Raw genomic sequence first — 26,797 nt, 5'->3', positions numbered from 1 at the left:
GACCCAGGGTCTGGGAACTAAGCCTGATGAGGAACAGTTGAAGGAGCCCTGGGTACATTTAGCCTAGGGTTACCAGACGTCCCCGGTTCCCAGGGACAGTCCCCAGATTTGGAAATCTGTCCCTGGGAAATGTGGCAGCGGCAGCCTCAGCAGCCCAGAGCCAGCCTGGTAGCGCAGTTGGCTCTGGCGGGCTTCAGGAGCTGCTCGCTGCCATGGCGCCCGCCATTTTTCCTCGCTGAAAGTCCCCATATGACGTGTCTTGTGCACATATGATGTGTCTTGTGCGATCTCCTGCCCCCTTCCCCCTTTGTTTTGACTGATCAGGGAAGGCTCGGGAGTCGCAGGCAGGCGGCCGATGCCCAGTTTTTAAAAACTCTGTGCATTTATGTTTCACAGGGTGTGAGAGAAGGGCTTTGCACCTTTATACGATATGCATGTATGCTTGGGCCCAGGGTCTTTTGCCTCACCATCCCCACTACTGACTCCCTGTTGCTACTCAGTTAAAAAAAAAAAAGTGTCCCCAGATTCATTGGAAAAAAATCTGGTAACCATAATTTAGCCTGGGAAAGAGGCATCTCAGAGGAGATATGGGAGCCATCTTCCAATATCTCAAGGGCTGTCACATGGAGGAAGGAGCAAGCTTGCTTTCTCCTGCTCTGGAGGGTAGGACTCGAACCCAGGGCTTGAAGTTACAAGAAGGAAGATTCCGGCTAAACATCAGGAAGAAGTTTCTGAGCTGATTGACAGCGGTGGAAGGGACTCCCTCGGAATATGGCGGAGTCCCCTTCCTCTTTAAGCAGAGGCTGGACAGCCACCTACCCTGGATGCTTCCGCTGCCATTTCTGCATCGCAGGGGGTTGAGCTAGATGCCCTTAGAGGGACCCTTCCAACTCTTACTTTTCAACGATTCCGCGATTCCTTGGAAGTTTTGAAACAAAGAGTTTGGATGGCTGTCTTTTCAGGGATGTGCTGGTTGCGATTCCTGCACGGTGGCAGCGGGTTGGACTAGATGACCCAGGGGTGTCCCTTCCAAGTCTACAGTTCTATGATTCATTTCTGAGAAGACTGCCACCTGTCTGGGATTGTTTGGCTGTGATTTTTGCATTGCAGGGAGGGGGTTGAGCTAGATGACCCTTAGGAGTTCCTCCCCACTCTACAGTGCTACGATTCCATGATTCACCGGGTTTTTAAATAACAGCTTGGAGAAGCCACCTGTCAGATTCTACAGCTTTGACCAGGGCCAGATTTAGGGTTGATGAGGCCCTCAGCTCCTGAAGGTAATGGGGTCCTTTCTATGTCTAGCTGTCTTTTGTCCACAACAAATTGCCGCTGTTTTTTGTGTTGAATATATGCCATAGGGTCATTTATGGACCTCATAGGTATCTAAAGCCATTTGCCCATGTTGCCCTGCAACCAGTCCATGCAGAATGTAGGCATCCTATATATAGAAAAGAGCAAACCAGTGATATTTTAGGGAGCAGGCTAATTGTTGAACTGAAATACAATTAAGAAGTAGTATATTAATAGTGAAATACAATTAAGGAGTATATTAATAGTGAAATAATTATTAAGCTCTAACTTAAAATGATTTTTTATTCATAACAAAATAATGCAAACACATCGGCATTTGGCAAGAACAAAAGTTCCTTTAGAAACACCATTTACAAAGACTCATCATTTCGTCTCTAGACATTTGCTATAACATGAAATAATAATAGTAAACCAGAGATATTTTAGGCAGCAGGCAGGGCCCATTCCTTACACCATAGGTGCCTGCACAACAAAAAACACTATTGCTGGATGTAGGTTTTATTTTATTTGCTTTTTTATCTTATATTTTGGAAATGTGCATCCAGTTTTTTTTGGGGGGGGGGCTCAAGCTACAGCTTGTTTAGCTTATACGTAAATCCGGCACCGGCTTTGACTCCAGCATTGCATTTTGGGGGGGGTTGGACTAGATGACCCCTGGGGTTCCCTCCCTCCCGCTCTGCGCCTCCCTCCTCCTCCTCCTCCTCCTCCTCCTCCTCCTCCGGGGAGGCCCTTCCTGGCTCTCGGCCAAGGCTTGGCGCCTGTCACTCACTCACTCGCTCCCTCCATCCCTGCGCCCGGCCTCTCCCCCTCCGTCCCCGGCGCGGGGGCTGCCGGGATCCGTAGTCCCCTCGCCCTTGGGCTCCGCGCCCGCGCGGGGTGCGCAAACTACGTTTCCCAGCGTGGCCTGGCGGGCCGGGCGTTTTGTTTGAAGCGCTCTTCTCCCGGCCATGGAATGAGCGCAGCGGCGGCAGCGGCGGCCGGGCGGGCAGGGGCTCTTCCGCGCAGACCCCGCGCAGCCTGCCTGCGCCCCCGCGGAGATCGGCCAGCAGGATGGAGCCCGGGGATCCCCGCGGAGGCGGAGCGGCGGAGGCGAAGGCTGCCCCCCAGGTAAGGCTGCGTGGGGGGGGGTTATTTTTGCAATGCTGCATCCGCCGGAGGGGACGCATCGGACCGCGGGGAGACCCCTTGGCGGGCGTGCAAGGCAATGCATGCGTGCAGGCATTGCATGGAGTGCAGCGCAATGCAATTGCAGGGGGGTCCCCAGTGGGCGGCAGAGAGAGCCGGGAGGGCGAAGGGGAGCCGGGGGAGCAGCGCTGCTCCCCGAGCCGAGCCCGGGGGGGGGGGGGAACTTCGGCGTCGTTGCGCCGGGTGTTGGAAGCGGAGGCTGGCGGGGGCCCCTCACCTGCAAAACCTGGCTGCCTCTTCTATATTTCGTGCATTGCATTCATCGCCCGCTTTCTCCCCCAAGGAGCTCCCGGGGGCGCGCGTGGTTCTCCCCGTGTTATCCTCGCAACAACAGCCCTGCGAGGTGGGTCAGGCGAGTGGCCCAAGGGAGCACCCAGGGATTGTCCTGGCCAGGTGGAGTGATTTGAACCCTGCTCTCTGCCAGGTCTTAGTCCTCATTTAGCCCCCACAACAACCCTGAGAGGCAGATCCGGCTGGCAACAAGTGTTCCCCAGGTCTTCAGAGCCTTAGTTTTAGCCTGAGATGCTGTCAGATATTGAAGGTTTGACCAGGCAGAGAAGCTTCACACTGACCTGGAATCATAGATTTGGGATCCCCAAGGGTCATCCAGCCCAACCCCCATAATGCAGGAATCAACATGGGACTCGAACCCAGGACCTTGAGATTCAGAATCTCATGCTCTGCCAACTGAGCTGTCCCTAATAGGTAGCTCCTGATGGTTCCCCCCTCACAAGAACCCTGTGAAGCAGGTCAGGCGGGGAGACAGTGGCCAGGTGAGCTTAACAGCCGAGTCGAGATTTGTACCCTGGTCTCTCAGATCCCAGGCTGACACTCTAACCACTGCACCACACTGCCTCTTTGGTACGGGAGGTCTCCAAAGGATGAAACCCCAGTTAGGCACCGCAGTCAGTACATGTGGCATAATGGTAAGCATGTCAGGCTGGGACCTGGGAGACCAGGGTTCGAATCCTGACTCCATGATGAAGCTCACTAGGTGACCTGGGGCCAGTCGCTCCCTCTGTCTGTCAGCCTAACCTGCCTCGCAGGGTTGCTCTGGAGGTTAAATGACGAGGGGAATAACTACATCTTGAGCTCCTCGGAGGAAAAGGTGTCATATAAATGAAAGAAACAAATTAAAATATATGCTGTTCTTATGTGTGGGTTCAGTACAGCTAAGAAGAAAACGCTGAATCGTATAAGAGTGTTTGCTTCTTCTTCTTTTTAAAAATGACCCAAATTCTAGGCATGCAGGAATTTGCAAGTTTCCCAGTTGGATGGAATTAGATGTTGGGAAGAATGCAGATTCTGACAAGGAGTTCTGTGTAATTCTGAAAGATGGCATTGGCTCTATTCTACACTGGTTGGGCTGCTTGTCTGTGCCCCTGAAGCGCTGAAGTACAGTCCTGGGCATTTTAAAAACCATTTTTTAAAATATTCTGATCCTAAGGGGCCGGTTCTCATGATTCATGTGGAAGGTACTTGTTTTCAAACCGGGTTTGAAACACAACAGCGTTTGATAGGCTGTGTGAATGTTTGCCACAGACCTCACCTCTGTGAGGAGGATGACCCTAAAACTGGGCAGGAAATAGTGTGCACGATGGAAGCCTGTGCTTGTGATAAAATGTTGGCGTGATCAGCGTGGAAGCGCTTTGAGCCTCTGTTAAAACGACTTATTGGGGCTTCTAGATGATGTTTCCAGTCAGGAGTCAATTGCATTTTGGCACCTGCAAGTTGTGCAGTTATTGTGGATTGGAAAGACTCACGCAGCAAATCCGTTTCCCCAAAAGATCGGACTCTTTTCGGAAAGGGAACAGGGGAGAGAATGGGGGGGGGGGCGACGCTGGCTTTGACCCAAAACCCCCACAGACAAACCCGGTGGCCACAATCTTGGGGATGTCCTAGTTTAGAGGAAAGACGAGGAAGAGGCAACAATGATGGGAGTTTCTAAGATCAGGTGTGGGCTGGAGAAAGTGGCCCAGAACAGTTTCCCTTCCCTGTCTCATAACATCTGGTCTGGAACAGGATGGAGGCTTTTCTGATGTTCATGATGCTCATTCCGTAGCCAAGGCCAGCTAATTTCTCTGCAAATGAAACAGGATTAATGTCCAATTAAACAGGCTTTCCAGAAGCATCCTTATATTCATTTACAAACAGCCCCTGCACAACGGCCAGCCTCAGGAGACCCCGGTCCGGTCAGTTGTGCCCATTTCACAGACGGGCAACTGAAGCAGAGAAACAATGCCTTGCACAGCGAGTCTTTGGAGGAAGCTGGGATAGGATCTCCTGCTTCCCTTCTAGATCTTGCCCCTTGCAACAGAACACGGCCTTAGGATTGTGTGCATCCGAGTCTTGCCGGTACTTCGGATGGCGTGTTTTCCCTTCCGGCATCCGGGCTCAATTCTGGCCGATTTGGCAGGCTCCCTACCAACCCTGTGCATGACTGCGGTTTTTCCCCCTCGTCTTGGCTATGGTGTGAGTCTGTGCTGTTAATTAATGGGGTTCTGCCTTCGGAGAAGATGAGACAGCCCTCAAGGAGGTGATTATGTAATTTGCTAGCAAGAAGGAGGAAAAAAATTCCCAATTCCCTGGGACGGATGAGTTCACCTCTTGCCAACTGAAAATGGACAGGCACCCTGGGTGAGTGGCAGTCTGAATGAAGGGACCCTTCTTTGGGTGTCGGTCTCTGATAGATCCCACCTGAACAGGCTTCCTGTGTTACTCCCCACCCGTCCACCTGGCCTTCGAATTAGGGTAAGTCTCAGCTCTCGGCTCTCGGTCTGACTTGGTGTGGGATTAGCTTCTGTCATCTACTGCATCAGTGGTTTGCAAAGTGGGCAGTGCGCCCCCCCCCAGTCAGATAGGATGACTTAGGGAGGCAGCAGGGACATGGGGGGTGCTGTGGGATAAACCCGAGCCTCTTGGGCTTGCCGATCAGAAGGTCGGCGGTTCGACTCCCCACGACGGGGTGAGCTCCCGTTGCTCGGTCCCTGCTCCTGCCCACCTAGCAGTTCGAAAACACGTCAAAGTGCAAGTAGATAAATAGGTACCACTCTGGCGGGAAGGTAAAGGGCGTTTCCGTGCGCTGCTCTGGTTTGCCAGAAGCGGCTTAGTCATGCTGGCCACATGACCCGGAAGCTGTACGCCGGCTCCCTCGGCCAGTAAAGCAAGATGAGCGCCACAACCCCAGAGTCGGCCACAACTGGACCTAATGGTCAGGGGTCCCTTTACCTTTTCCTTTAAAGGGGGCAGCAGGGAGGCGCTGGAGATTTAATGCTTAAGTGGCTACCAGACTCCCGAAAGCTGGTCTCAGCGGATCAAACTCATCATAGAGCTGGAAGCCCCCCCCCCCCCGGGAATCCCTCCCAGGCATCAGCTTTGTTGCATTATTTAAACATCATAGCTTAAATTGGATTTTGGATGAATGCGCAATTAAGCGTTGCTCGTTGGAATGTTGTGGTGTTGTTGTCTTCCTTTGTGGGTTTTGCAAACTGCAATTCTGAATCGTGTTTTTTTAAAGGGTAGGGTGTGAGGCATTGGGAATGAGTTTATGGAGCCAGGGGCTGGTGGCCGAAAAAGGTTGGGGAAGCACTGCTTTATAGTGTTGTTCTTTACGGGATGGTTCTGTGCCGGATCGTAACCTGCGTCCCATTAAATCTCTGGTCTCCTCAATATTTTTTCTCTTAAAAAACAAACCCTGTAACATGATGGAGTTGTGCTTTTCCGTTCCAACGGGGCTAGTTTGGTCTGTTTCCCGAAGATGGGGTTCCCTTGAGCTCAGTGCGATTTACTCCTGAGCAAGCAGGATTGCGGTGACAGCTATAAGCCCCATTGGCCACAGAGAGGCATGCTTCTGAGTAAACCTGCTCAGGACAATGCTCTGAGACAGCTGCCCTTCAACCTTGGACCCCCAGATGTCCCGTCCTCGCTGACCGATGGCTGAGCCGCTTGAGGATAATGAGTGCTGCCGTCCGGCAACATTTTTATTTTTAATTATCTGTTGCATTTATATCCCACTTTTGCCCACCAGTTTGAGGGTTCTGAGAGAGGGAGAAAAACTTTTTCCCCTGCCGTGCATAATGTTATAAACTTCTTCCATGTTGCCCCTATTACTACCTGGGAGTCCTTTTTCTTTCCTGGCCTGCTTTTCACAGAATCATAGAATTGCGGAGTCAGAAGGGGACCAGGGGGGGTCATCTAGTCCAACCCTGTGCTGTGCAGCAATTGCAATCACAGTTTTCTTTGGGTTCGTTATGCGTTTTCTTGACAGGATGACTGAGCTATGCCAAGGCCTGCTGTCAAAGCCGTGACCCGTTCCAGACTCCACCAAAGGTAGCCTGGGAGCCAATTTCATCACCAAACAAGTGCAGTAACAACACATGCCAGAGCATGTCTGAGCATGTACAGAGAGCCTTTGCCTCATTGCAGCCATTGCCTGTGCACTTGAGGTTGCAGGAAATGCTTTCCCCATTAAAGAAAACAGCTTCCAGAGAGATTTGACCCCCAGCCCCTCTTAGGTTAAAAACCAACCCTCGGTTGATGAGTATAAGGCAGGTCGCCTCTCAGTGAACTCCAGCCTTTCACCCCAGGGACGGTTGATTCCTTTCTTGTCTGACTCTCCGCAGTTCCCATAGTTGGGTTGTGCAAGATATGTGTCTCCGATTGCAAGAATCCCACCAAGACAGAGGCTAGTTTTTCCTTGTCATTTTTGTGTGATGGACATTTGGCTTCTTTGCAAAACCTGAATTCTGGAGCTTTTCCAAGGTTGCTTTAAAAAGGGCATTACAGATCCGCAATTTCTCGGGAATTTCAGGGGATACTTTTGTGATCTGCTCCAGCAACTTATTACCCTTGTTAAAACAATCGCTTGTTAAAAAGGGGGAGCGACAGGTGGGGAAAACTTTGCTGCGGTGTGTTTGTGTACGAAAGGGCCAGCTTTTTGACTTGCCGGGCTCAAGATTGCCAGCTGACGGACCGATGCAAACTGTTTCTGCCCCACCTTGTAACTGTTCCTGATTTGCGAGAAACGGCTAGCGACAGATCTGCTCAGGTTTCTGTTGAGATCACTTGCTTCCTGTAGCGGATCTTTTCAGAGTTGGAGTGGTTTGGAATGGTTAATTTAGGTGACAGTGTGGCGCAGTGGGCAGAGTGTTGGACTAGGGCCTGGGAGAGCAGGGTTCGAATTCCCCACTCGGCCATGAAGCCTTGGGCCAGTCACTCACTGTCTGCCTAGTCTACCTCACAGGGTTGTTGTGAGGATAAAATGGGGAGGAAGAAGAACCCTGTGTGTCACCGTTGGGCTCCATGGAAGAAAGGTTGGGATATAGATGCAATAACTATATAAATGACTGGTGCAACTGAATTCAAAATTCAGTATAAGAGAAAACACTTCTTCATGCAGGCAGCCTATGGAACTCCCTCCCACAGGATGCAGGGATGGCCACCAGCTTGAACGGCTTTAAAAGAGACAGATTCATGGAGGAAGAGAGGGCTATGGAGTCAGAGGCAGCGATGTTTCTGATTACCTGTTTCTGGAAATCCCAGAGGGGTCTCTTGGGTTTAGATGTTTGCAGGTTTCTCTGTGGCCACTATGAGATGCGGGACTAGATGGGCTGTTGAGCGGATCCAGCTGTTCTTGAATTGCTGCTGTTATAAGAATTTTGAGCTCTTAGGTATGTAATAAATGTTCATAAATGTACCAAGCAAACGCGTACATAAATATATAAACCACATGTCTGAAAACCCCACAGAAAAAACGTCTTGAACAAATTGACCTCAATTATTTCTCTGCAAGGTCAAAGTGGGAACCCCCCCCCATTGTCTCTTTCCTCACAAATCCTGTCTTAAGGGCACATTTAAGATATGAATAGGGTGTGAGGCTGTGACCTGGCTCAGGAACTAAGTATTTATCATTACAAAAGACTGGCCAGGCTCCCCAAGGTATCCAATCAAGTGAGCATTAACAGGTAACCTGCCAGACAGGAGGTAAACAACGCACTCAGATTTCTGTTGTAGACCGCCCTTTCTGTGATGTAGGTATGATGTGTCTGGGGGTGGTCTTGGACTCTAGGGCGGGCAATTTAAAATGTCTATATAAGGGCGGGCACATCTTGGTTCTGGGTCCTCCTCCTTTCCTGTGTGTGAAGGGGGGCACCCTGTTGCAACAGATCAAGAAAGATCAGGCTTACTAGCTGCTTTGCTTCTCAATATTCTCTGGTTGGCCTCTGTTCTTTTCTCCGACCGAGGGAGAACCTGCAAAGGGCTCTATAAGGGCTCTTGTGTCCCCCATAAGGGAATAAGGGCAGATTATTGCACCTCTGAGTTATTGCAAAGAGGCAGACAGTTTGCGCGGCTGCTAGACCTTTCTCCTCCTCCCTCACCCCTTGACCATCGCTGCCCCCAAAGAGTGGGGCTGGGCGTAGGACCTTTGGGGCAGATTTCTCCCTGGTTTTCTAAGATCCGCAGGTGAGAGAGAAAAGTCTGTCATCCTGTGCCCCTTGCAATCAAAACACGCATTTCCTTGGCTGATCTTCGCACGTTAGGTGTCACCGAGCCAAAGAGGTTCCTGGAATTAAGACCTCAACAAAGTGACTCCTCGGAACTGAGAGTGCTACCTATGGTGTGCCAGGATGCGTCAGCTCTCAAATCAGCCGTGTGCTGTCCCCAGGGAGACGGGAAATGAGCTTGGCAAGGAGACGTCAGCGGGCATCACGAAGCAGTCGCTAGGCTGCAGCGCAAACTCCCGGCTGCGTCTTGAGCGCTGGCAGAGGCTCCAAGGTGGAATTGGGGTATTGTTATTATTTTTGTAGAAGGGGGCGCATGCAATGGTAAACAAGCAGCAGCTGTCTTAAGAAGCGCATGGCTATCGCGGTGCATTGCCCGTTTCGCAGGCGGGTACCAAACGATGGAGGGGATGGAGGGGACTGTCCTATGAGGAAAGGTTTCGGCGCTTTTCCATTTGGAGAAACGATGGGTAAGAGGTGACATGATAGAAATTTGTAGAATTCTCCCCCCCCCCATTTTTTTTATTTATGTTATAACACAAATAAACAACACAAACAGAAAAACAAACAATGCAAACAAATGCTTATCTTATCCTTATTTTTTCTAAACATTGTTAGGTGAGCTTCCCCAAGTCCCCCCATCTGATTTTCATTTTACCTCATCTTTAGCAGTTTACATATATCATAATTTTTAACCATTTTTTAAAAATCACACATACTTTTACCATAATGATCTTCACATTTTATCCCTTACAAGTAATACTATTTTAAAATACACTATCTTATACTTCTAACCCTACAGCCTATATCCACTTCCAAAGCTGTTCTAAGATTTAAATATTAACATATTTTTTCAAATATTCTTTAAACTTCTTCCAATCTTCTTCCACCGTCTCTTCTCTCTGGTCTCAGAGTCTCCCAGTCAGTTTGGCAAGTTCCATAGAATCCAGAAATTTGTAGAATTCTGTATGGCATGGAGAAAGTGGAACGGGGAAAATCTTTCTCCCTCCCTCCTAACACTAGACTGCATGGGCATCACATAGAAGCTGAATATTGGAAGATTCAGGACATAAAAAGAAGTCCGTCTTCAGGCAGCGCAGAGTTAAACTGTGGAACTCCCTCCCACAGGAAACAGGGATGGCCAACAAGATGGATGGCGTAAAAAAAGGATTAGACAAATTCAAGGAGGCAGTGTTAGAAACTGAGGTATATAAGCCAGGGACCAAATGCCAGCTTGAATCTAGGTTGCAGTCGCCACAACGGAATGTCTCGTTTGCCAGGGGGTTGGACTAAATGACCCTCGGGGTCCCTTCCAAGGCTACTGTTCTACAATCTCAACTACACTGCTTGACTCCAGCTTGCTCTTGCAATAGTTCACTTGTCCCAGTTTGCAAGGAGAAACACACAGAGGAAATGGAAATGAAATTAACTATGGACTAAGGCAGATGTTTCTAAACTGTGCTCGCCAGCTTGGCACCCAGAAATCTCCACGTAATATAATAATAATAATTTATTATTTATACCCCGCCCATCTGGCTGGGTTTCCCCAGCCACTCTGGGCGGCTTCCAACAGAACACTAAAATACAATAACCTATTAAATATTAAAAGCTTCCCTAAAGAGGGCTGCCTTCAGATGTCTTCTAAAAGTTTGGTAGTTATTTTTCTCTTTGACATCTGATGGGAGGGTGTTCCACAGGACGGGCGCCACCACCGAGAAGGCCCTCTGCCTGGTTCCCTGTAACTTGGCTTCTCACAGCGAAGGAACCACCAGAAGCTCCTCGGAGCTGGACCTCAGTGTCTGGGCTGAACGATGGGGGTGGAGACGCTCCTTCAGGTATACTGGACCTTTGAGGCCGTTTAGGGCTTTCAAGGTCAGCACCAACCCTTTGAATTGTGCTCGGAAACGTACTGGGAGCCAATGTAGGTCTTTCAGGACCAGTGTTACGTGGTGTTGGCGGCTGCTCCCAGTCACCAATCTAGCTGCTGCATTCTGGATTAGTTGTAGTTTCTGGGTCACCTTCAAAGGTAGCCCCATGTAGAGCGCATTGCAGTAGTCCAAGCGGGAGATAACCAGAGCATGCGCCACTCTGGCAAGACAGTCCACAGGCAGGGAGGGTCTCATCCTGCATACCAGGTGGAGCTGATAAACACTTGTGCCGGTAGCAAAACGCGCCTGGCTAATTTCGAACACTGCATGGAAGAGAGGGCTGTCGAAGGCTGCTGGCCGCACTGGCTCTGCTCTGCTTCCATGGTCAGAGGCGGCGATGCTTCTGAACACCAGTTTATGGAAACCCCGGGCGGGGAGAGCTGCTCTTGTGGTGAAATCTTGCTTGCAGGTTTCCCATGTGCGTCTGGACCCAAGAAAATGATGCTAGACTAGGTGAGCCATTATCCTGACCCGGCAGGCTCTTCCTGTGTCTACCAAGCCCTGCCAGGATCTATGGACCCCTGTTAAAGGATCTAACATTGGGGTGAAGCTTTGCAGACCGTTTAAAAAGGAGAACCGAGACAATTGGGGAACCATAACCAATTGTCAAGATATAAATTAGATGAATTTGTGTCCCTCCTGGCCCCTCCAGATGCCCCTGTCTTTGCCACTCAAAGGATGGATGCTCTGTTTAAAGGGCTGGCATTTCCAACAGGTGGTCTTTTACCTGGCAAAGCTCTGCCAGTTCCTGTGGGCGATGCAGGTGGCAGGAAGGGAGGTGGCGGTGAAACGCCTTGCCCCCCCCCCCAAGTTCCCAACCGTTGGCTTAATTCCTGGACTGCGGAGCCTCTGGGCCAGCGATTCCTTCCTGCAGGGGAACTTCTGATGGGGACTGGCAGCTTTGAAAACCTGTCAGGAGGGATGATGTGGGGATAGAGCCGCCCGCGGAAGAATTGGCCTGCCAACGACCGTCTTCCATCCTTGCGGACACATTTGCTATTTCGATTGATAACAGGTTGCCTTCTCTAATCATGCTAGGGAGGCAGAACCTGTCTGCTCGGATCTCGTCGCCTCGCTCTGGCATTTGGGGCGCTCGCTCAGGTGACATGATAGAAGTTTACAGAACGACACAGTGGAAAAGTTCCTCTCTCGTGACTTGTGGACACCCGTGAAGCTGAAGGCTGGGAGATTCAGGACTGGTGGAAGAAGGTCCCACTCAGCGCATGGTTAATCTGTACAGGAGCAGTGTTCAAAATTAGCCAGGCCCCAGGCGCATTTTGCACATGCCTCTTGGCCACCTGCGACCAAGTGAAGGTGCCAGGATGGCGCCGGACATCTCCACCTGAGGATCTTGTCTGTTTTCACACACTAATACTGCATCCTGTGGGATTCTATCAGTTACTGCAGAGCTTTCCAAACTTTTCACATTGGTGACACACTTTTTAGACATGCATCATTTTGTGGCACAGTCATTCAAGGCACTTTCTTGATCTCCTGCCCTCAGGCAGAAGATATAGAAGCAGGATTAGTCGCGCCAACAGGGTAAAGAACGGCTTCTATCCGTGGGCTGTTAGGCTGCTGAGTGAAAAGATAACAACAGGGCAACTGACTTTTGGGTTTGGTGGGTAAATGAGGGGAATTAAAACTAAGAGAGCTGAGTGGGGGGTGCTCGTGTAATCTCACTGCATACAAGTTGTACAAGCGACAATAAAGTATTTCAATTTCAATTCAGTTTCACTAGCAAACCAGAGGTTAAACTAGCCCCTTTCCATCCCTGGGAGGAGTGTTGGCGTAACAAACCGAATCACTAATGCAGAGGTTTTCAACCTTTTGGGGTCCATGGTTCACTTGACAAACTACATTCTTTCTGTGGCCCCCCTGTGGGGCTCAGGAGCCCAGTCATGCCACTCCTTGCCTGCAGAGCCAGCAGCCCCTCACCCATTTTCAAACACCCTCCCTTGTAGAGGGTTCCCTCAGCCTCCTCTCCCCTCTCCTTGGGAGTCCTCTGGGCAGCTGCAGCCCCTGGTCTCTGAGCTGCCCCCGTGCCCCATAGAGAGGTGCCTCCTCACACTGCCCCACAGGGGTCTGAGAAGCACCCCTGTCCAGCCCCAGAGGCCCCATTCACCTGGGGAGTTTGTAGCCAGGGCTGCTGCCACAAACAACCACGCAAGCCTTTGGGAGGCAGAGACACAAGAGGGCATCTCAGGATGGAGGGAAGGAAAGAGGGGCAGAGGCCAGGGTTGCCCACAGCACCCCTGACCATCTTTCAAGGCACCCCAGGGTGCCACGGCACACGGGCTGAAAACCACTGCACTGCGTTGTGACACACAGTTTGGAAAGGTCTGGGTTACTGTATTCTGCATCCTGTATCCTGATCTGCATGATCAAAATGAATTTCGGGAAGCAAAATGCTTTTTCTGCGCCGCCTGAGCAGGAGCAGTGAACAAGGTTGTAGTTAGTTGTTGTCGCCTGTTTTCGCTTCCCCTGCCCTGCTCACGGCTGTGAAGAATATCCCCACATTATGAATGGTCCATGTAACCCTTAAGAAAAAGAGGCAGGAATAGGCCAAAATAGATGTGGACTGTTCCTGGATCAAGTGACTTTTCTTCTTTTAAGTTCGCAAAGCTCTGAACCAAGTTTGAGGTTGTCCTCTGAACTAGCCAGGTGTTTAACTAGTAACCGATCACAGTCAGTCCATCATTCGAAAAAGAAAATTCAGAGCTGCCTTGGAAGGGACCCACCAAAGGTCATCAACCCCATCATTGCATCAAGATTTGATTCACATTTTATTTCATTTGGTGCATATATTCCAATTATTACTATCTTCTCGTCTTGGGGTGTTATCTCTTCATCCTTGTTCATCCTTAAACAGTTGCTTTGGATCGTCTTTGAATTGTAGCCTTATGAGGTTTTGCCCTCGGGTGGGAAAAATATTGCGCCTGGGAAAGGGAAGTGGGAGTCAACAGACACTCAAGGAATAGTTTCAGAGAAAAAGGCTTTTATTTCTACCATCCATGAACTGGTAGAAGGAGCAAGTGTGATAAGTCACAAAAAGCATGCACGAGTTCACAATCATGTGCACAAATATATATATACCCCTTTCCAGTTCCCTCCTCCTTTCTCCTCCTCCTTCCATAGTCCTGCCCCATGTTGAGGTTCCTGAGCATGTACAGAAAGCTCTCTTGGGACTATTGTGGACTCTTGGCACCCTTCCCAGGAAAGGGGAATGAGAACGGTTCAGCATGTCCAAAGGTGTTGCAACTAGAGTGAGATAAAAGTCAGTCTCAGGCCTGAGTATTCTTGGCAGTGACGGAGTCTATTCATTAGCCTTTAAAAGTAACATTTTGCCTTTTGCCACAGCATCTTGTGATAGAGAGAGGAGAGCAGAGAAAAGCTGTTTTGGATTTTTAGAAGACAAAAGGAGTTTTGGACAGTTTTGAGGCCTGGGGTGATTTCACAGACAGGATTTGGGTACCCTGTCCCTTCAGAAGAACGCTTGTAGTTTCATGGGGAATTTTGGATATAACGGAGATGTAAAAAAATTGGATTATCATAAAAGATGGAGGAGGAAACTATTAATATTAGGACCTACAAAGGGGAGGAAAGAAGTCCAGGAGATTCTTTGGAAACTTGTTTTTATGTTGTATGTTTGTGATTGTAAATTTTTAATTTGAAAAAACCAAATAAACAAATTTATTTAAAAAGAGAGAGAGAATAAAAAAAATTGATTTGATTCACGTGGCAAAACATTCCGGCCTCCTTTGCCTTTGCCAACTGCTGTGGAACCATTTAAATGATGCTGTCCCCAAGGTGGCAGTTATGGAAGTGAGAGAGAATGGAACGCTCAGGTGGGCTTCATTCCCTGAAGCAAACTGGCATTGTCCTCCAGAATCCTCCTTCCTTACAGACCCTCTTGGGTGCTGCCTCTCGGTAATCTCTCATCTCTCAGAGGCTCACAGTGGGGCACCCCCCAGGGCAGGGCCTTCTCTGTGGTGGCCCCTAAACTGTGGAACTCCCTCCTGAAAGAGGTATACCTGCCACCTTCCTTGCACTGCTTCCATAGGATACTGAAGACACATCTCTAGAACCCAGCTTCTGATGCCTAAGTTGTGCGTTTTTAGGACCCGGCTCGTTTTTACTGTTGTAAAAGGTAAGGGTAAAGGAACCCTGATCGTAAAGTCTAGTCGCGGATGACTCTGGGGTTGCGACGCTCATCTCGCTTTACTGGCTGAGGGAGCTGACGTTTGTCTGCAGACAGTTTTTCCGGGTCATGTGGCCAGCATGACTAAGCCGCTTCTGGCGAAACCAGAGCAGCGCATGGAAACGCCGTTTACCTTCCCGCCAGAGTGGTACCTATTTATCTACTTGCACTGTTGTGCTTTTGAACTGCTAGGTTGGCAGGAGCTGGGACCGAGCAACAGGAGCTCACCCTGTCGCGGGGATTCGAACTGCCGACCTTCTGATCAGCAAGCCCCAGGCTTTGTGGTTTAACCCACAGCGCCACCTGCATAGGTTGTGTTATAAGAAAAAATGGTTCCTTTTCCCTTATGGGGTACCCAAGAGCCCATATAGAGTCCTTTTTTAGGCTCTCTATAGGTAGGAGAAAATAACAAAGGCAAACCAGAGAATATTGAGAAGCAAAGCAGCTAGTAAGCCTGATCTTTTTTAAAGCTGTTGCAACAGGGTGCTCCCCTCACACGCAGGAGGCAGGAAGAGAACCCCGAACCATGCGCGCAAGCCCTCATATAGACTTTTGAACTGCCCACCCTGGAGCCCAAGACCACCCCTCCATACATCATACGTACATCACAGGAGGGGCAGTCTACAACAGAAATCTGAGTGCGTTGTTTTTATCCTGTCTGCCAGGTTACCTGCTTGGATTACCTGGGCATCCTGGCCACTCTTTTGTTATAACTTCTCAGTTCCTGAATCCAGGTCACAGGTCACAGGCTCACCCTATTCATATCTTAACTGTGCCCTTGAGACAGGATTTGTGAGCAAAGAGACAATGGGGAGATTTGCCATTTCCTTCGACCTTGCAGAGAAATATTTGAGGTCATTTGGGAGAGACAAAATGGTTTCAGGTCTTTTTTCTGTGGGGTTCAGACATGTGGTTTATACGTTTATGTATGTCCTTGCTTGGTACATTTATGAACATTTATTTTCTATATATAAGACCTTAAAATCCTTATAACCGTTGTTTTAATATTGCATTTTAATGTTGTATCCCAAACTGGGACCTTTGGATGAAGGGAGGGAACTAGGAATAAGCCGCGGGCCAAAAAGCTCCACGATTACACAGGACTAGCCATGCAACGCCCAGTTCAAGGAGCCGACACGGTAGAAGTTGTCAGAAAGGGAAATGTCGCTTTTTCCGTAAAAGCAAAGGGTCTCAGAAAAAGTTGAATCTGAGTAGAAGGATTGCAAACTGTGAGGTAAATGCGAACCAGAATGCTTCTATTGTATGGTTTACTGATGTGCAAGATCATTCACATCTGCCAGCGGTTAGGCTTTATCGCTTGAATAAATGAGAAACATGGACTGTGGGAAATGAAAACGTATTAAAAAATCACAAGGTGGCAGTTATTAGATTGTTCTAAGGCATAATGTTGCTATGGGGCAGAATGTTTCCTTGCTGAAGGCCATAGATCAGGGGTCAGCAACCTAAGGCCCAAGGGCTGGAAGCGACCCATGGAGGCCAATTAACTGGCCCTCAAGTCGCTCCCGAACCGAGCCGCCCACTTGGCGAGTCCCTGCGTGCTGCTCTAAACCAGCACAACACAGCGTGGGGACTCTTCTGCGGCTCCGAAAATCGCTTCTACGCATGCTCAGATGCCGGAAATCGCTTCTGCGCATGCCCAGACGCCAAAAATCGCTTTTGCGCAGGCACGATTTTGGCGTCTGGGCATGGGCAGAAGCAATTTCCGGTGCTGCGGCAGGTGCGATTTCCAGTGTCACACTGCGTCGGTCCGGCCCACAGAGGATCTCCGTGGGAGTGATCCGGCGCATGCCCAGTAAACCTTGCCGACCCCGCCCTAGATGCAAGACTCCAGCAAAATGTCACTTTCCTCCTTCCATGCGCTATAAGGCTGGTTGTAATACCAGGTACAGTGGTACCTCGGTGTGATGAATATAGGGGTTACTCGTGCGTAAGTTGCCGCCACTCCTGGCTAAGTTGGCTTGTTAAACCTTTTCTGTCTGGACAGCCCTTCACTTCGTGGCTGCCTCAGTCGCTAGCAGAATCCGTCAGTGGGCGTCTCTTAAACCTTTTCTAGCATAAAAGCTGTTTGACGCCAAGTCTCCTCCTACTCTCCCTGCGCGGAAGTCTTCTGCGCAGAGAGGGTGTGGGTAGCGGAGGACCCGTGCTCTCCCTGCTGGTGTCCAGCGAAGAGTCCTGGAGCCCTCTCTCCGATTCCCCCATCTGCCCCCCTTTATCCCTGGTGTTGCGCTGATTTCCTTCCCCCGCTGATGAGCTGCCTCTCTCCCTGCTGGGTCCCTCTCCAGCATCACTTGGGAGCCTTGCCTCTGCCTCTGGCTCCGATGTCAGTTCCCTGACACTCGGGTTAAGTACTTACCGTATTTTCTGCTCCATAAGACGCACCTGACCATAAGATGCACCTAGTTTTTAGAGGGGGAATGCAAGAAAAAAATATTCTTTAAAGGGAGCGCTGAGCAGAGCCTGTGTGCATCCCATGCTCTGCTCAGCACTCCCTTTCACGAGCCGCGTGGAGCGTGTGTGTGGCGCTTGCAGGCTTTTCCCGAGGAGGGAGAACGGCAGCCCATCACTGATGGGCTGCCTTTCTCCCTCCTTGGGGAAAAGCTCCCAAGAGCCACACATGCTCCACGCGGCTCTTTAAAGGGAGCGCGGCTCTTGGGGGCTTTTCTGGGAGGTGGGGGAAGGGACTGAGGGGCTAAGCCAGAAGCTAGAACAGCAAGAGGGAGCGCTACGTAGCGATCCCTCTCGCAGTTCTGACTTCTGGGATAGCTGCGCAGCCTGCATTCGCTCCATAAAGCGCACACACAGTTCCCCTTACTTTTTAGGAGGGAAAAAGTGTGTCTTATAGAGCGAAAAATATGGTAATTCGTTCCGGAGATCCGTTCTTAGCCTGAAAGTGTTCTTAACCTGAAGCACCACTTTAGCTAATGGGGCCTCTGTTGCCGCTGTGCCGTAATTTCTGTTCTCACCCTGAAGCAAAGTTCTTAATCTGAGGCACTATTTCTGGGTTAGCGGAGTCTGTAACCTGAAGCGTCTGTAACCTGAAGCGTATGTAACCCGAGGTTCTACTGTAGTTTTAAAAGGAAAGTTGAATCAGCAGGCGTCAGCAGATAGAGAGCTTGCTGGCACTTACCAGTGGCTCAATAATAAAGAATAGGCATTTCTTTCCAGGTCTTTTCCTTTGCTTGGCTTAGCAAATAATTACATAGGGATGCTCCCGAACCAATGGGGAATAGGGGAGGGATGTTCTTGCACACGGAATATAAGTTTGTGTCTGTACTAATCTGGGCGTGCCTACACTGGACGCTCGTCCTTGCAAGGGCTTATGTATCAATAAATTTCTTTTGCTGTTTCACCAGTTTTGTTCATGTTTTATGGGGAAAGGCCCCAGGACTCCAAATCCTGGGACCTGCTTTATTTCTAACAACTTGGTGCGTTGGCCGGGAATCTGTGTCGTCTGGCTACCTACCGGCTTAGAGCAAGGGCGAGGCGCACTCTGATACATTTAGCAGCCCTTGGATCACAAGTGGGGACAGAGAGATACTGTATTTTTCACGCACCTGACCATAAGACGCACCTAGTTTTTAGAGGAGGAAAACAAGAAAAAAACATTCTGAATGAAACAACGGATGTATGATTTTTGTGGTTCATGCTGTGGCCACAGGCATGTGATTTGATGGTGAATTTGGGGTGACCCAATGCAAAAATCCTGAGGATCCATGGGCTTTTAACTCCCCGCTCACAGGCAGCCTCCTTTATCTCTAGCATAATAATAATAATAAATAATAAATTTTATTTATATCCCGCCCTCCCCAGCCGAAGCCGGGCTCAGGGCGGCTAACAACAATAAAACAGTACAAAAGTACAACATAAACAACATTCTAAAATCATTCATTATAAAATTAATTCAAATCAAGCCACTGGCAACCATTGGGCCAGAGCTCTGCAAAGATTGCCGAGGGAGGGAGTCAGGCTGTGCCCTGGCCAAAGGCCTGGTGGAACAGCTCTGTCTTGCAGGCCCTGCGGAAAGATGTCAAGTCCCGCAGGGCCCTGGTCTCTTGTGACAGAGCGTTCCACCACATCGGAGCCACAGCCGAAAAGGCCCTGGCTCTAGTTGAGGCCAGCCTAACCTCTCTGTGGCCTGGGACCTTCAGGATGTTTTTATTTGCAGACCGTAGGTTTCTCTGTGGGGCATACCAGGAGAGGCGGTCCCGTAGGTACGAGGGCCCTAGGCCGTATAGGGCTTTAAAGGTTAAAACCAGCACCTTAAACCTGATCCTGTACTCCACCGGGAGCCAGTGCAGCTGGTAGAGCACCGGATGAATGTGATCCCGCAGCGAAGACCCCGTAAGGAGTCTCACTGCGGCATTCTGCACCCGCTGGAGTTTCTGGGTCAGTCTCAAGGGCAGCCCCACGTAGAGCGAGTTACAATAATCCAGTCTGGAGGTGACCGTCGCATGGATCACAGTGGCTAGGTCAGGGCGAGAGAGGTAAGGAGCCAACTGCTTAGCTTGGCGGAGTTGGAAAAATGCCGCCTTTGTTACAGCTGCAATCTGCGCCTCCATGGAAAGGGAGGTGTCGAAGATTACACCCAAACTCTTAACGGACGGTGCTGGCACTAATTGCGCCCCCGCAAGAGATGGGAGTTGCCCCCCCAATCCCATATCGCCCCGTCCCAGCCACAGGACCTCTGTCTTCGAAGGATTTAGCTTCAACCGGCTCCCACGTAACCATCCAGCCACAGCTTCCAAACATCTGGTCAGTGTGTCTGGGGCCGAGTCAGGATGGCCATCCATCAACAGATAGAGTTGGGTGTCATCGGCATACTGATGACAACCCAGCCCAAAACTCCGGACAAGCTGGGCGAGGGGGCGCATAAAGATGTTGAAAAGCATCGGGGAGAGTATCGCACCCTGAGGCACTCCACACACCAAGGAGTGGCGCGATGACAATTCCCCCCCAAGCGCCACCCTCTGTCCCCGACCAGAGAGAAACGAGCGCAGCCATTGAAGGACTGTGCCCTGGATCCCCACGTCGGCAAGGCGGTGGTCCAGAAGTTCGTGATCGACCATGTCGAAAGCTGCTGATAGATCTAGAAGAATCAGCAGCCCCGACCCGCCTCGATCCAGCTGCCTGCGGAGATCATCTGTTAGGGCGACCAGAGCCGTCTCGGTCCCATGACCAGCGCGGAAGCCGGACTGGAATGGATCCAGAGCCGATGTTTCATCCAGAAACCCACCAAGCTGTTCAGCAACCGCTCTCTCAATCACCTTACCCAGGAACGGAAGATTCGAAACCGGGCGGTAATTGGATAGATCTAATAATAATAATAATAAATTTTATTTATAAATATATTTTATTTATAAATTTTATTTATCTAAAGGATCTAATGATGTTTTCTTTAAGAGCGGGCGCACCACTGCCTCCTTCAGTTCCCCTGGGAATGTCCCCGTGCCAAGGGACAAATTGATGATATCCCCCAGGAGGGCCCGCACCTCGTCTGGACACGCTCTAATCAGCCAAGACGGGCACGGGTCGAGAGGACAGGTGGTCGGCTTTCCAGCTCGGAGGAGTCTGTCCACATCGGCTGGGGATATCTGGTCGAAGTGGCCCAATACTGGACCCGAGGACAGTCGAGGGGCCTCCAGTTCCTTTATTGTATCCAAATTGGCAGGGAGGTCATGGCGGAGCGACAAGACCTTCTCCGCAAAAAAGCTCGCAAATGCCTCACAGCCGTGTGTCAATTTGTTATTTAAATTTGGCTGTCCCTCAAGCATCCCTTATCTCTCTCCCGATCCCACCAATAAGCTGTCTGCTTTCAACACTCCCTTCCCTCTTGTTTGCCTTAGTGTCTTTTCCTTAGCTGGAGCAGTTTTTTGCTCCTCCTTTTCTTCCAATTTCTCTCCTCATTGCTTTAGTCTTCCTGTCTCCTCTCCTTGCAAGTTACCTCCCCCCTCCCAGGCAGCCTCCTTTATCTCTAGTGTCCCTTATCTCTCTCCCCGATCGGCAAACGATCAGCGGCTTTGTTTCAACACCCCCTTCTGTCTTTCTAAAAAAAAGCATGATCTGCTTTTCTCCCCTGGGCAATTTGGCTCCAGGGATCATGCATTCGCTCCATAAGATGCACAGACATTTCCCCTTACTTTTTAGGAAGAAAAAAGTGTGTCTTATGGAGTGAAAAATACGGCAAGTTTTTCTTGCTCTCTCCTAGCACTCGGAACACGTGGGCAGCTGATGAAGCTGACAGTTGGAAGAGTCAGGACAGACAAAAGGATATCCTTCTTCATTGTTAAACTGCGGAACTTCCTCCCACAGGAGGCAGTGATGGCCACCGAGCTAGATAGCTTTAGGATTAGATAAATTGATGGAGGAGAGGGCTATTGACGGTTGTTGGATGTTGGTGTAGGGACTCAAGAGTGGCTTGTGAGAGCCATGCGGTCTGAGCTTGGAGCAACCAGCTCAAACCGCTTCCCAGGTTGAGCTTCTCTGGGAGACTGAGGAGGGAGCAAAGACCTGATTACCTGGTTCCTCCCCAGGTGAGGGGAAGTGGGTATATTCGCTGAGCCTGGCAGGACACCTTACTCTATGGTTTTAACCCCTTCATGCATCCATTCGACTTACGCATCTTGGTTATATGAGGCTGCTTATCCCACAGACCTCCACACCGGTTGATGCGCTGTGGCAGGAGGTGACCTTTGAGGATGTCACTGTCAGCTTCTCCCGCGAGGAGTGGTCCATGCTGGACGGGTGGCAGAAGGATCTGCACCAGGAAGTGATGCTGGAGAATTTCACGTTGCTTCTTTCCGTGGGTAAGGCCTGGTGCGCCACTGTTGCCCTTGTAGAGAGGGTCACTCTGCCCCCTTATTTTGGGGTGGCCCCTGTGTCCCGCAGGATACAGAGAAAAGCAGAACACCCCCACCATTATATAATGGATTTTGGGACCCACTGAAGCTGGTTGTGTGGGAGAGGTGCAGAGGGCCCGATCCGGCTGGACAGTCTCTTTCTTTCATTTTTATTAAATTTTCTGCTTTACAATTTAAAGTACAGGTGGCCCTCAAGTTACGTACCGCTCTGGATACGTAACTTTTGGGTTACGAATGTGGGAAACCCAGAAGTGCATACTTCCTGGTTTCACAGTACGCACGCAGAAGTGCTCTGTGCGCTGTGTGCATGTGTAGAAGCGCTCAATCGCGCCGTGCGCAGAAGTGGCGCCTCTGCCTATGGACTTTACGGGTTGCGGACGGACCCCCGGAATGAATTTAATTTGTAACTGGAGGGTCCACTGTACAGTACTCATTTTTACATCCTTAAAATATCAATGACTTCCCTTCTTCTCTTTCCATGGTTCATTTTACATATCATAAATCCCTGCATATTTTACAAAAACTAAACCATTCAGTATTCCGTTATTGCATCCATCAAAACTTATTTACACTGCTGAATTTATCTTAATGCTGCCAGTGTTTTCATCTGTACATAGTTATTTCCCATATACAGTGGTACCTTGGTTTGCAACCGCTTTGGATTACAACCGTTTTGGGTTACAACCACGTCAAACCCGTAAGTGCATGTCCCTTTTTTTGGATAACAGCCCCCCCCCTTTTTTTGGATGACAACCAATTTTTTTTTTTGGGGGGGGGAGGCGCCATTGGCGAAAGTGCGCCTTGGGTTACAACCTGTTTTGGTTTACAACTGGACCTCCGGAACGGATTATGGTTGTAAACCAAGGTACCACTGTAGTCAGTAAACATTTTCCAATCTTCTCTAAATGTATATTCTTCTTGTTCTCTTATTCTATATGTTAAGTCTGCGCATATTCCACCAGCTTCAGTTGCCATTCTTCTTTGATTGGGACCTCGCTCGTTTTCCATTTTGGGGCTAACAAAACTTAATCCATTCCGGAAGTCCTTTCCAAAACCAAAGCGTTCCAAACCCAAGACGCGTTTTCCCATAGAAAGTAATGCAAAATGGACTAATCCGTTCCAGACTTTTAAAAACAACCCCTAAAAAAGCAATTTAACACGAATTTTACTATCTACCAAGACCACTGAACCATAAAATGAAAGCAATAAACAATGTACTGCAGTCACACAATCAATCAGTAGCTGAACTCGGTTCCACAGTCACACACAAAAAAGAGTCGCAAAAACAAAAACGCAAAATAAATAGCAAAAACAGACAGACCGCAAGGTAACACTCAAAACAGAAGTGTGGCACTCAAATTGGAAGTGTAACACTCAAAACGAAGCATGTTTGGCTTCCGAAAATAGTTCGCAAACCGGAACACTTCCGGGTTTGCAGTGTTTGGGTTGCAAGTTGTTTGAGTACCAAGGCGTTTGAGAACCAAGGTAACACTGTATTTATTTTTGAGCCCTCGGCCTGCAAACGGGATAGAAATTTGCAAACGGCGCCAAACATATAGAAATAGAAAATAGAAATACTTTATTGTCACTGGACTGCTTGTTTACAGTGAGATTAAACGAGCGGATTTTATAAAACTCTGTGTCATGGAAACGTAGAATCGTAGAGTTGGAATTGGGTATCAACGATCATCTAGTCCAACCCGCTGCAATGTCCCCTTTTGTGATTGGGTCGGAGAGCCCTCAGTGGACATATATTGTTCCTGGTCCCAGAAAACCTTACTAGCACCCTCGGGTGTCACTTGGCTTGAGCTCCCAGTTTCAAACTTAGGTCCCTCCCTTTCTGCTTTGCAAACAGGCCGTTCCATTCCTCCGGTGGAGCTGTCGTCCTTCATCAATCAGCCAGAAGGAAATATTGAGGACCAGAAACTTGGCGGAGCTGGTGGGGAGGACAGAGCCAGCGGTAAGAAATCCTTTTCCGTGGTAGAAGAAAATACAACGCAAACAATATCAGAACCCTTTAACAGTGCTGGAAAAACATTGTTTTCCCAATATTTTTTGGCAAGGGATTAAAAACCTACATCACTTAAAATAGCATTATAGGGAAGCTTTTAAAGTTTAATAGACTATTGTATTTTAATATTCTGTTGGAAGCCGCCCAGAGTGGCTGGGGAAACCCAGCCAGATGGGCAGGGTATAAATAAATTATTATTATTATTATTATTATTATTATTATTATTATTATTATTATTAACAAGCTATTCCCTTCCCGATGGCCAAGGGCGTCTATAATGCCTACTCTCAAGTAAGCCCCGAAGCAAAGGTCCGTTTCAGCCTCAAATAATGAAAAACCCCATAGTTTGCAGGTTAACATAAGAACATAGGAAGACTCCAGCATCCTGTTCTTACAGCAACCAGCCAGATCCCTGTGGGAAACCAGCAATCAGGATTCGAACGCAGAGCCCTCTCCCCTCCTGCAGTTTCCAGCAACTGAAATTCAGAAGCAGGTTGCCTCTGGCTGTGGAGGCAGAACAGAGACATCCTTGCTAGCAGCCATCAATAGCCCTCCCCTCCATGGATCCTATTTTAAAGCCATCCATGTTGGTCATTGCTGCCTCCAGTGGCAGCGAGTTCCATAGTCTTAGCTCTAGTTCAGTCCACCCTGGATTTGTGGGTAGTTTCCCTTTGTGGAGCTTTTTCTGGGAACCAGCCCCTGCCAGAGCTCGGTTCTTTGCCAAGCCGGGTGGCAGCGGGGGAGACTTGAGTTACAAATATATCCCCTCATTATAGATTTCTTCTATTACTTTTTTAAAAAAGCAAAATGGTGCTAGGATTATTTTTAAAGCCTCTTCTCCCCCCCCCCCGCCCCATAGAAAGGACAGACGTAATAATAATAATAATAATAATAATAATAATAATAATAATAATAATAATAATAATAATGTATTATTTATACATTATTATTATTAATGTGACCCGGAAGTGTCTCCGGACAGCGCTGGCCCATGGCCTATAGAGTGAGATGGGCGCACAAACCCCAGAGTCTGTCAAGACTGGCCCGTTCGGGCAGGGGTACCTTTACCTTTATTATTTATACCCCGCCACTCTTTCCCAGCCACTCTGGGTGGCTTCCAACAAAATATTAAAATACAATAATGCATCAAACATTAAACATTAAAAGCTTCCCTCAACAGGGCTGCCTTCAGATGTCTTCTAAAAGTCTGGTAGTTGTTCTTCTCTTTGACATCTGGTGGGAGGGCGTTCCACAGGGCGGGTGCCACTACTGAGAAGGCCCTCTGCCTGGTTCCCTGTAACTTGGCTTCTCCCAGTGAGGGAACCGCCAGAAGGCCCTCGGCGCTGGACCTCAGCGTCCAGGCAGAACGATGGGGGTGGAGACGCTCCTTCAGGTATACTGGACCGAGGCCGTTTAGGGCTTTAAAGGTCAGCACCAACACTTTGAATTGTGCTCAGAAAAATACTGGGAGCCAATGTAGGTCTTTCAGGACCGGTGTTATGTTGTCTCAGTAGCCGCTCCCAGTTACCAGTCTGGCTGCTGCATTCTGGATTAGTTGTTGTTTCTGGGTCACCTTCAAAGGCAGCCCCACATAGAGTGCACTGCAGTAGTCCAAGTGGGAGATAACCAGAGCATGCACCACTCTGGCAAGACAGTCCGCAGGCAGGGAGGGTCTCATCCTGCGTACCAGATGGAGCTGGCAGACAGCCGCCCTGGACACAGAACTGACTTGCGCCTCCATGGAGGGGTCTCTCAGACTGGCACCAGGGGAACTGCGGTCCAAAACATACGAAGCCCACCAGATTGAGGGAGGCTCCCTTAGGGTTTCTTTTCTGCTTTCGGGGAACCGTTCCTTTTTTCAGAGGGTGAATCCGAGCTGGAGGGACCCTGGGAACTGGAGGACCTGAGTGAGGAGGGAGAGAGGTGCCTGACCCCAGCTAGCAACCGGGACGGTAAGAGTGGGAAGAGGAATGGAGTGTTGGAATCACAGAACCAGGGACTTGGGAAGGGCTCCCCTGGGGTCATCTAGTCCAACCCGCTTGCAATGCAGGAATCGCAGCTGAGGAACCCCTGACAGGTGCCCCCCCACCTCATGTTTAAAAACCTCCAGTGAAAGAGAGTCAACTGCCTTCTGAGGGAGTCCGTTCCACCATCAAACGCCCTTTTACCCTCAGTTTTTCTATATGTTTAGTTGGGATTTCCTTTCTTGTAACTTGAAGCCATGAGTTCAAGTCCTGCCCTCCATTGCGGTAGAAAAAATGCTTGCTCCATCTTCCATGTGACTTTAGATATATGAAGATGGCTCTTATATCTCCGCTTTTCCAGGCTAAACATACCCAGCTCCTTCAACGTTCCTCATATGGCTCGGTTGCAATAATAATAATAATAATAATTATTATTATTTATACCCCGCTCTTCTGGCTGGGTTTCCCCAGCCACTCTGGGCGGCTTGATCATCTTGGTTGCACATGCTTCAGCTTGTCAACATCCTTCTTAAACTGGGGTGCCCAGAACGGGTTACATTAGCTTGATGGAGAAAGTGCTGTAGGCAGCTCGGGTGAGTGAGCCATGCTGCGTGGGGAGATGATCCCTATCTCGGCCGGCTTGGTGGAAAATCCCCTTTTCACCCCCATAAATGGAGCTCGATTGTAAAGCAGCTCTCGTTTTCAGATCCAGTGTCAAAATTTGCTGCTGGCCGGTTGCAGCTGTGTGTACCTGATTGAAGAGGACGTCAACTTCCCTGTCCGTGGAAATAAAAGGCGGATATTTTTCTCTCTCTGCTT

General features: G+C 49.4%; 1 protein-coding gene across 1 annotated transcript in view; it reads left to right on the top strand.

The window, feature by feature from the left end:
* Nucleotides 1-2,111: 2,111 nt before the first annotated feature.
* Nucleotides 2,112-26,797, top strand: part of LOC308569502 (uncharacterized protein) — a 67,286-nt gene continuing 42,600 nt past the window's right edge. The window contains exons 1-4 of the mRNA XM_081163471.1: nt 2,112-2,418; nt 21,796-21,949; nt 23,859-23,963; nt 25,877-25,966. Of these exons, the coding sequence (XP_081019597.1) occupies nt 2,362-2,418; nt 21,796-21,949; nt 23,859-23,963; nt 25,877-25,966 (406 nt within the window). The 5' untranslated portion in view covers nt 2,112-2,361. The remainder of the gene's footprint in view (nt 2,419-21,795; nt 21,950-23,858; nt 23,964-25,876; nt 25,967-26,797) is intronic.

The sequence above is a fragment of the Podarcis bocagei genome, assembly GCF_964188305.1.
Source record: "Podarcis bocagei genome assembly, chromosome: 12".
NCBI classification, from domain to species: Eukaryota; Metazoa; Chordata; class Lepidosauria; order Squamata; family Lacertidae; genus Podarcis; species Podarcis bocagei.
The sequence above is the reverse complement of the archived record's forward strand: the minus strand, read 5'-3'. Positions and strand labels throughout refer to the sequence as shown.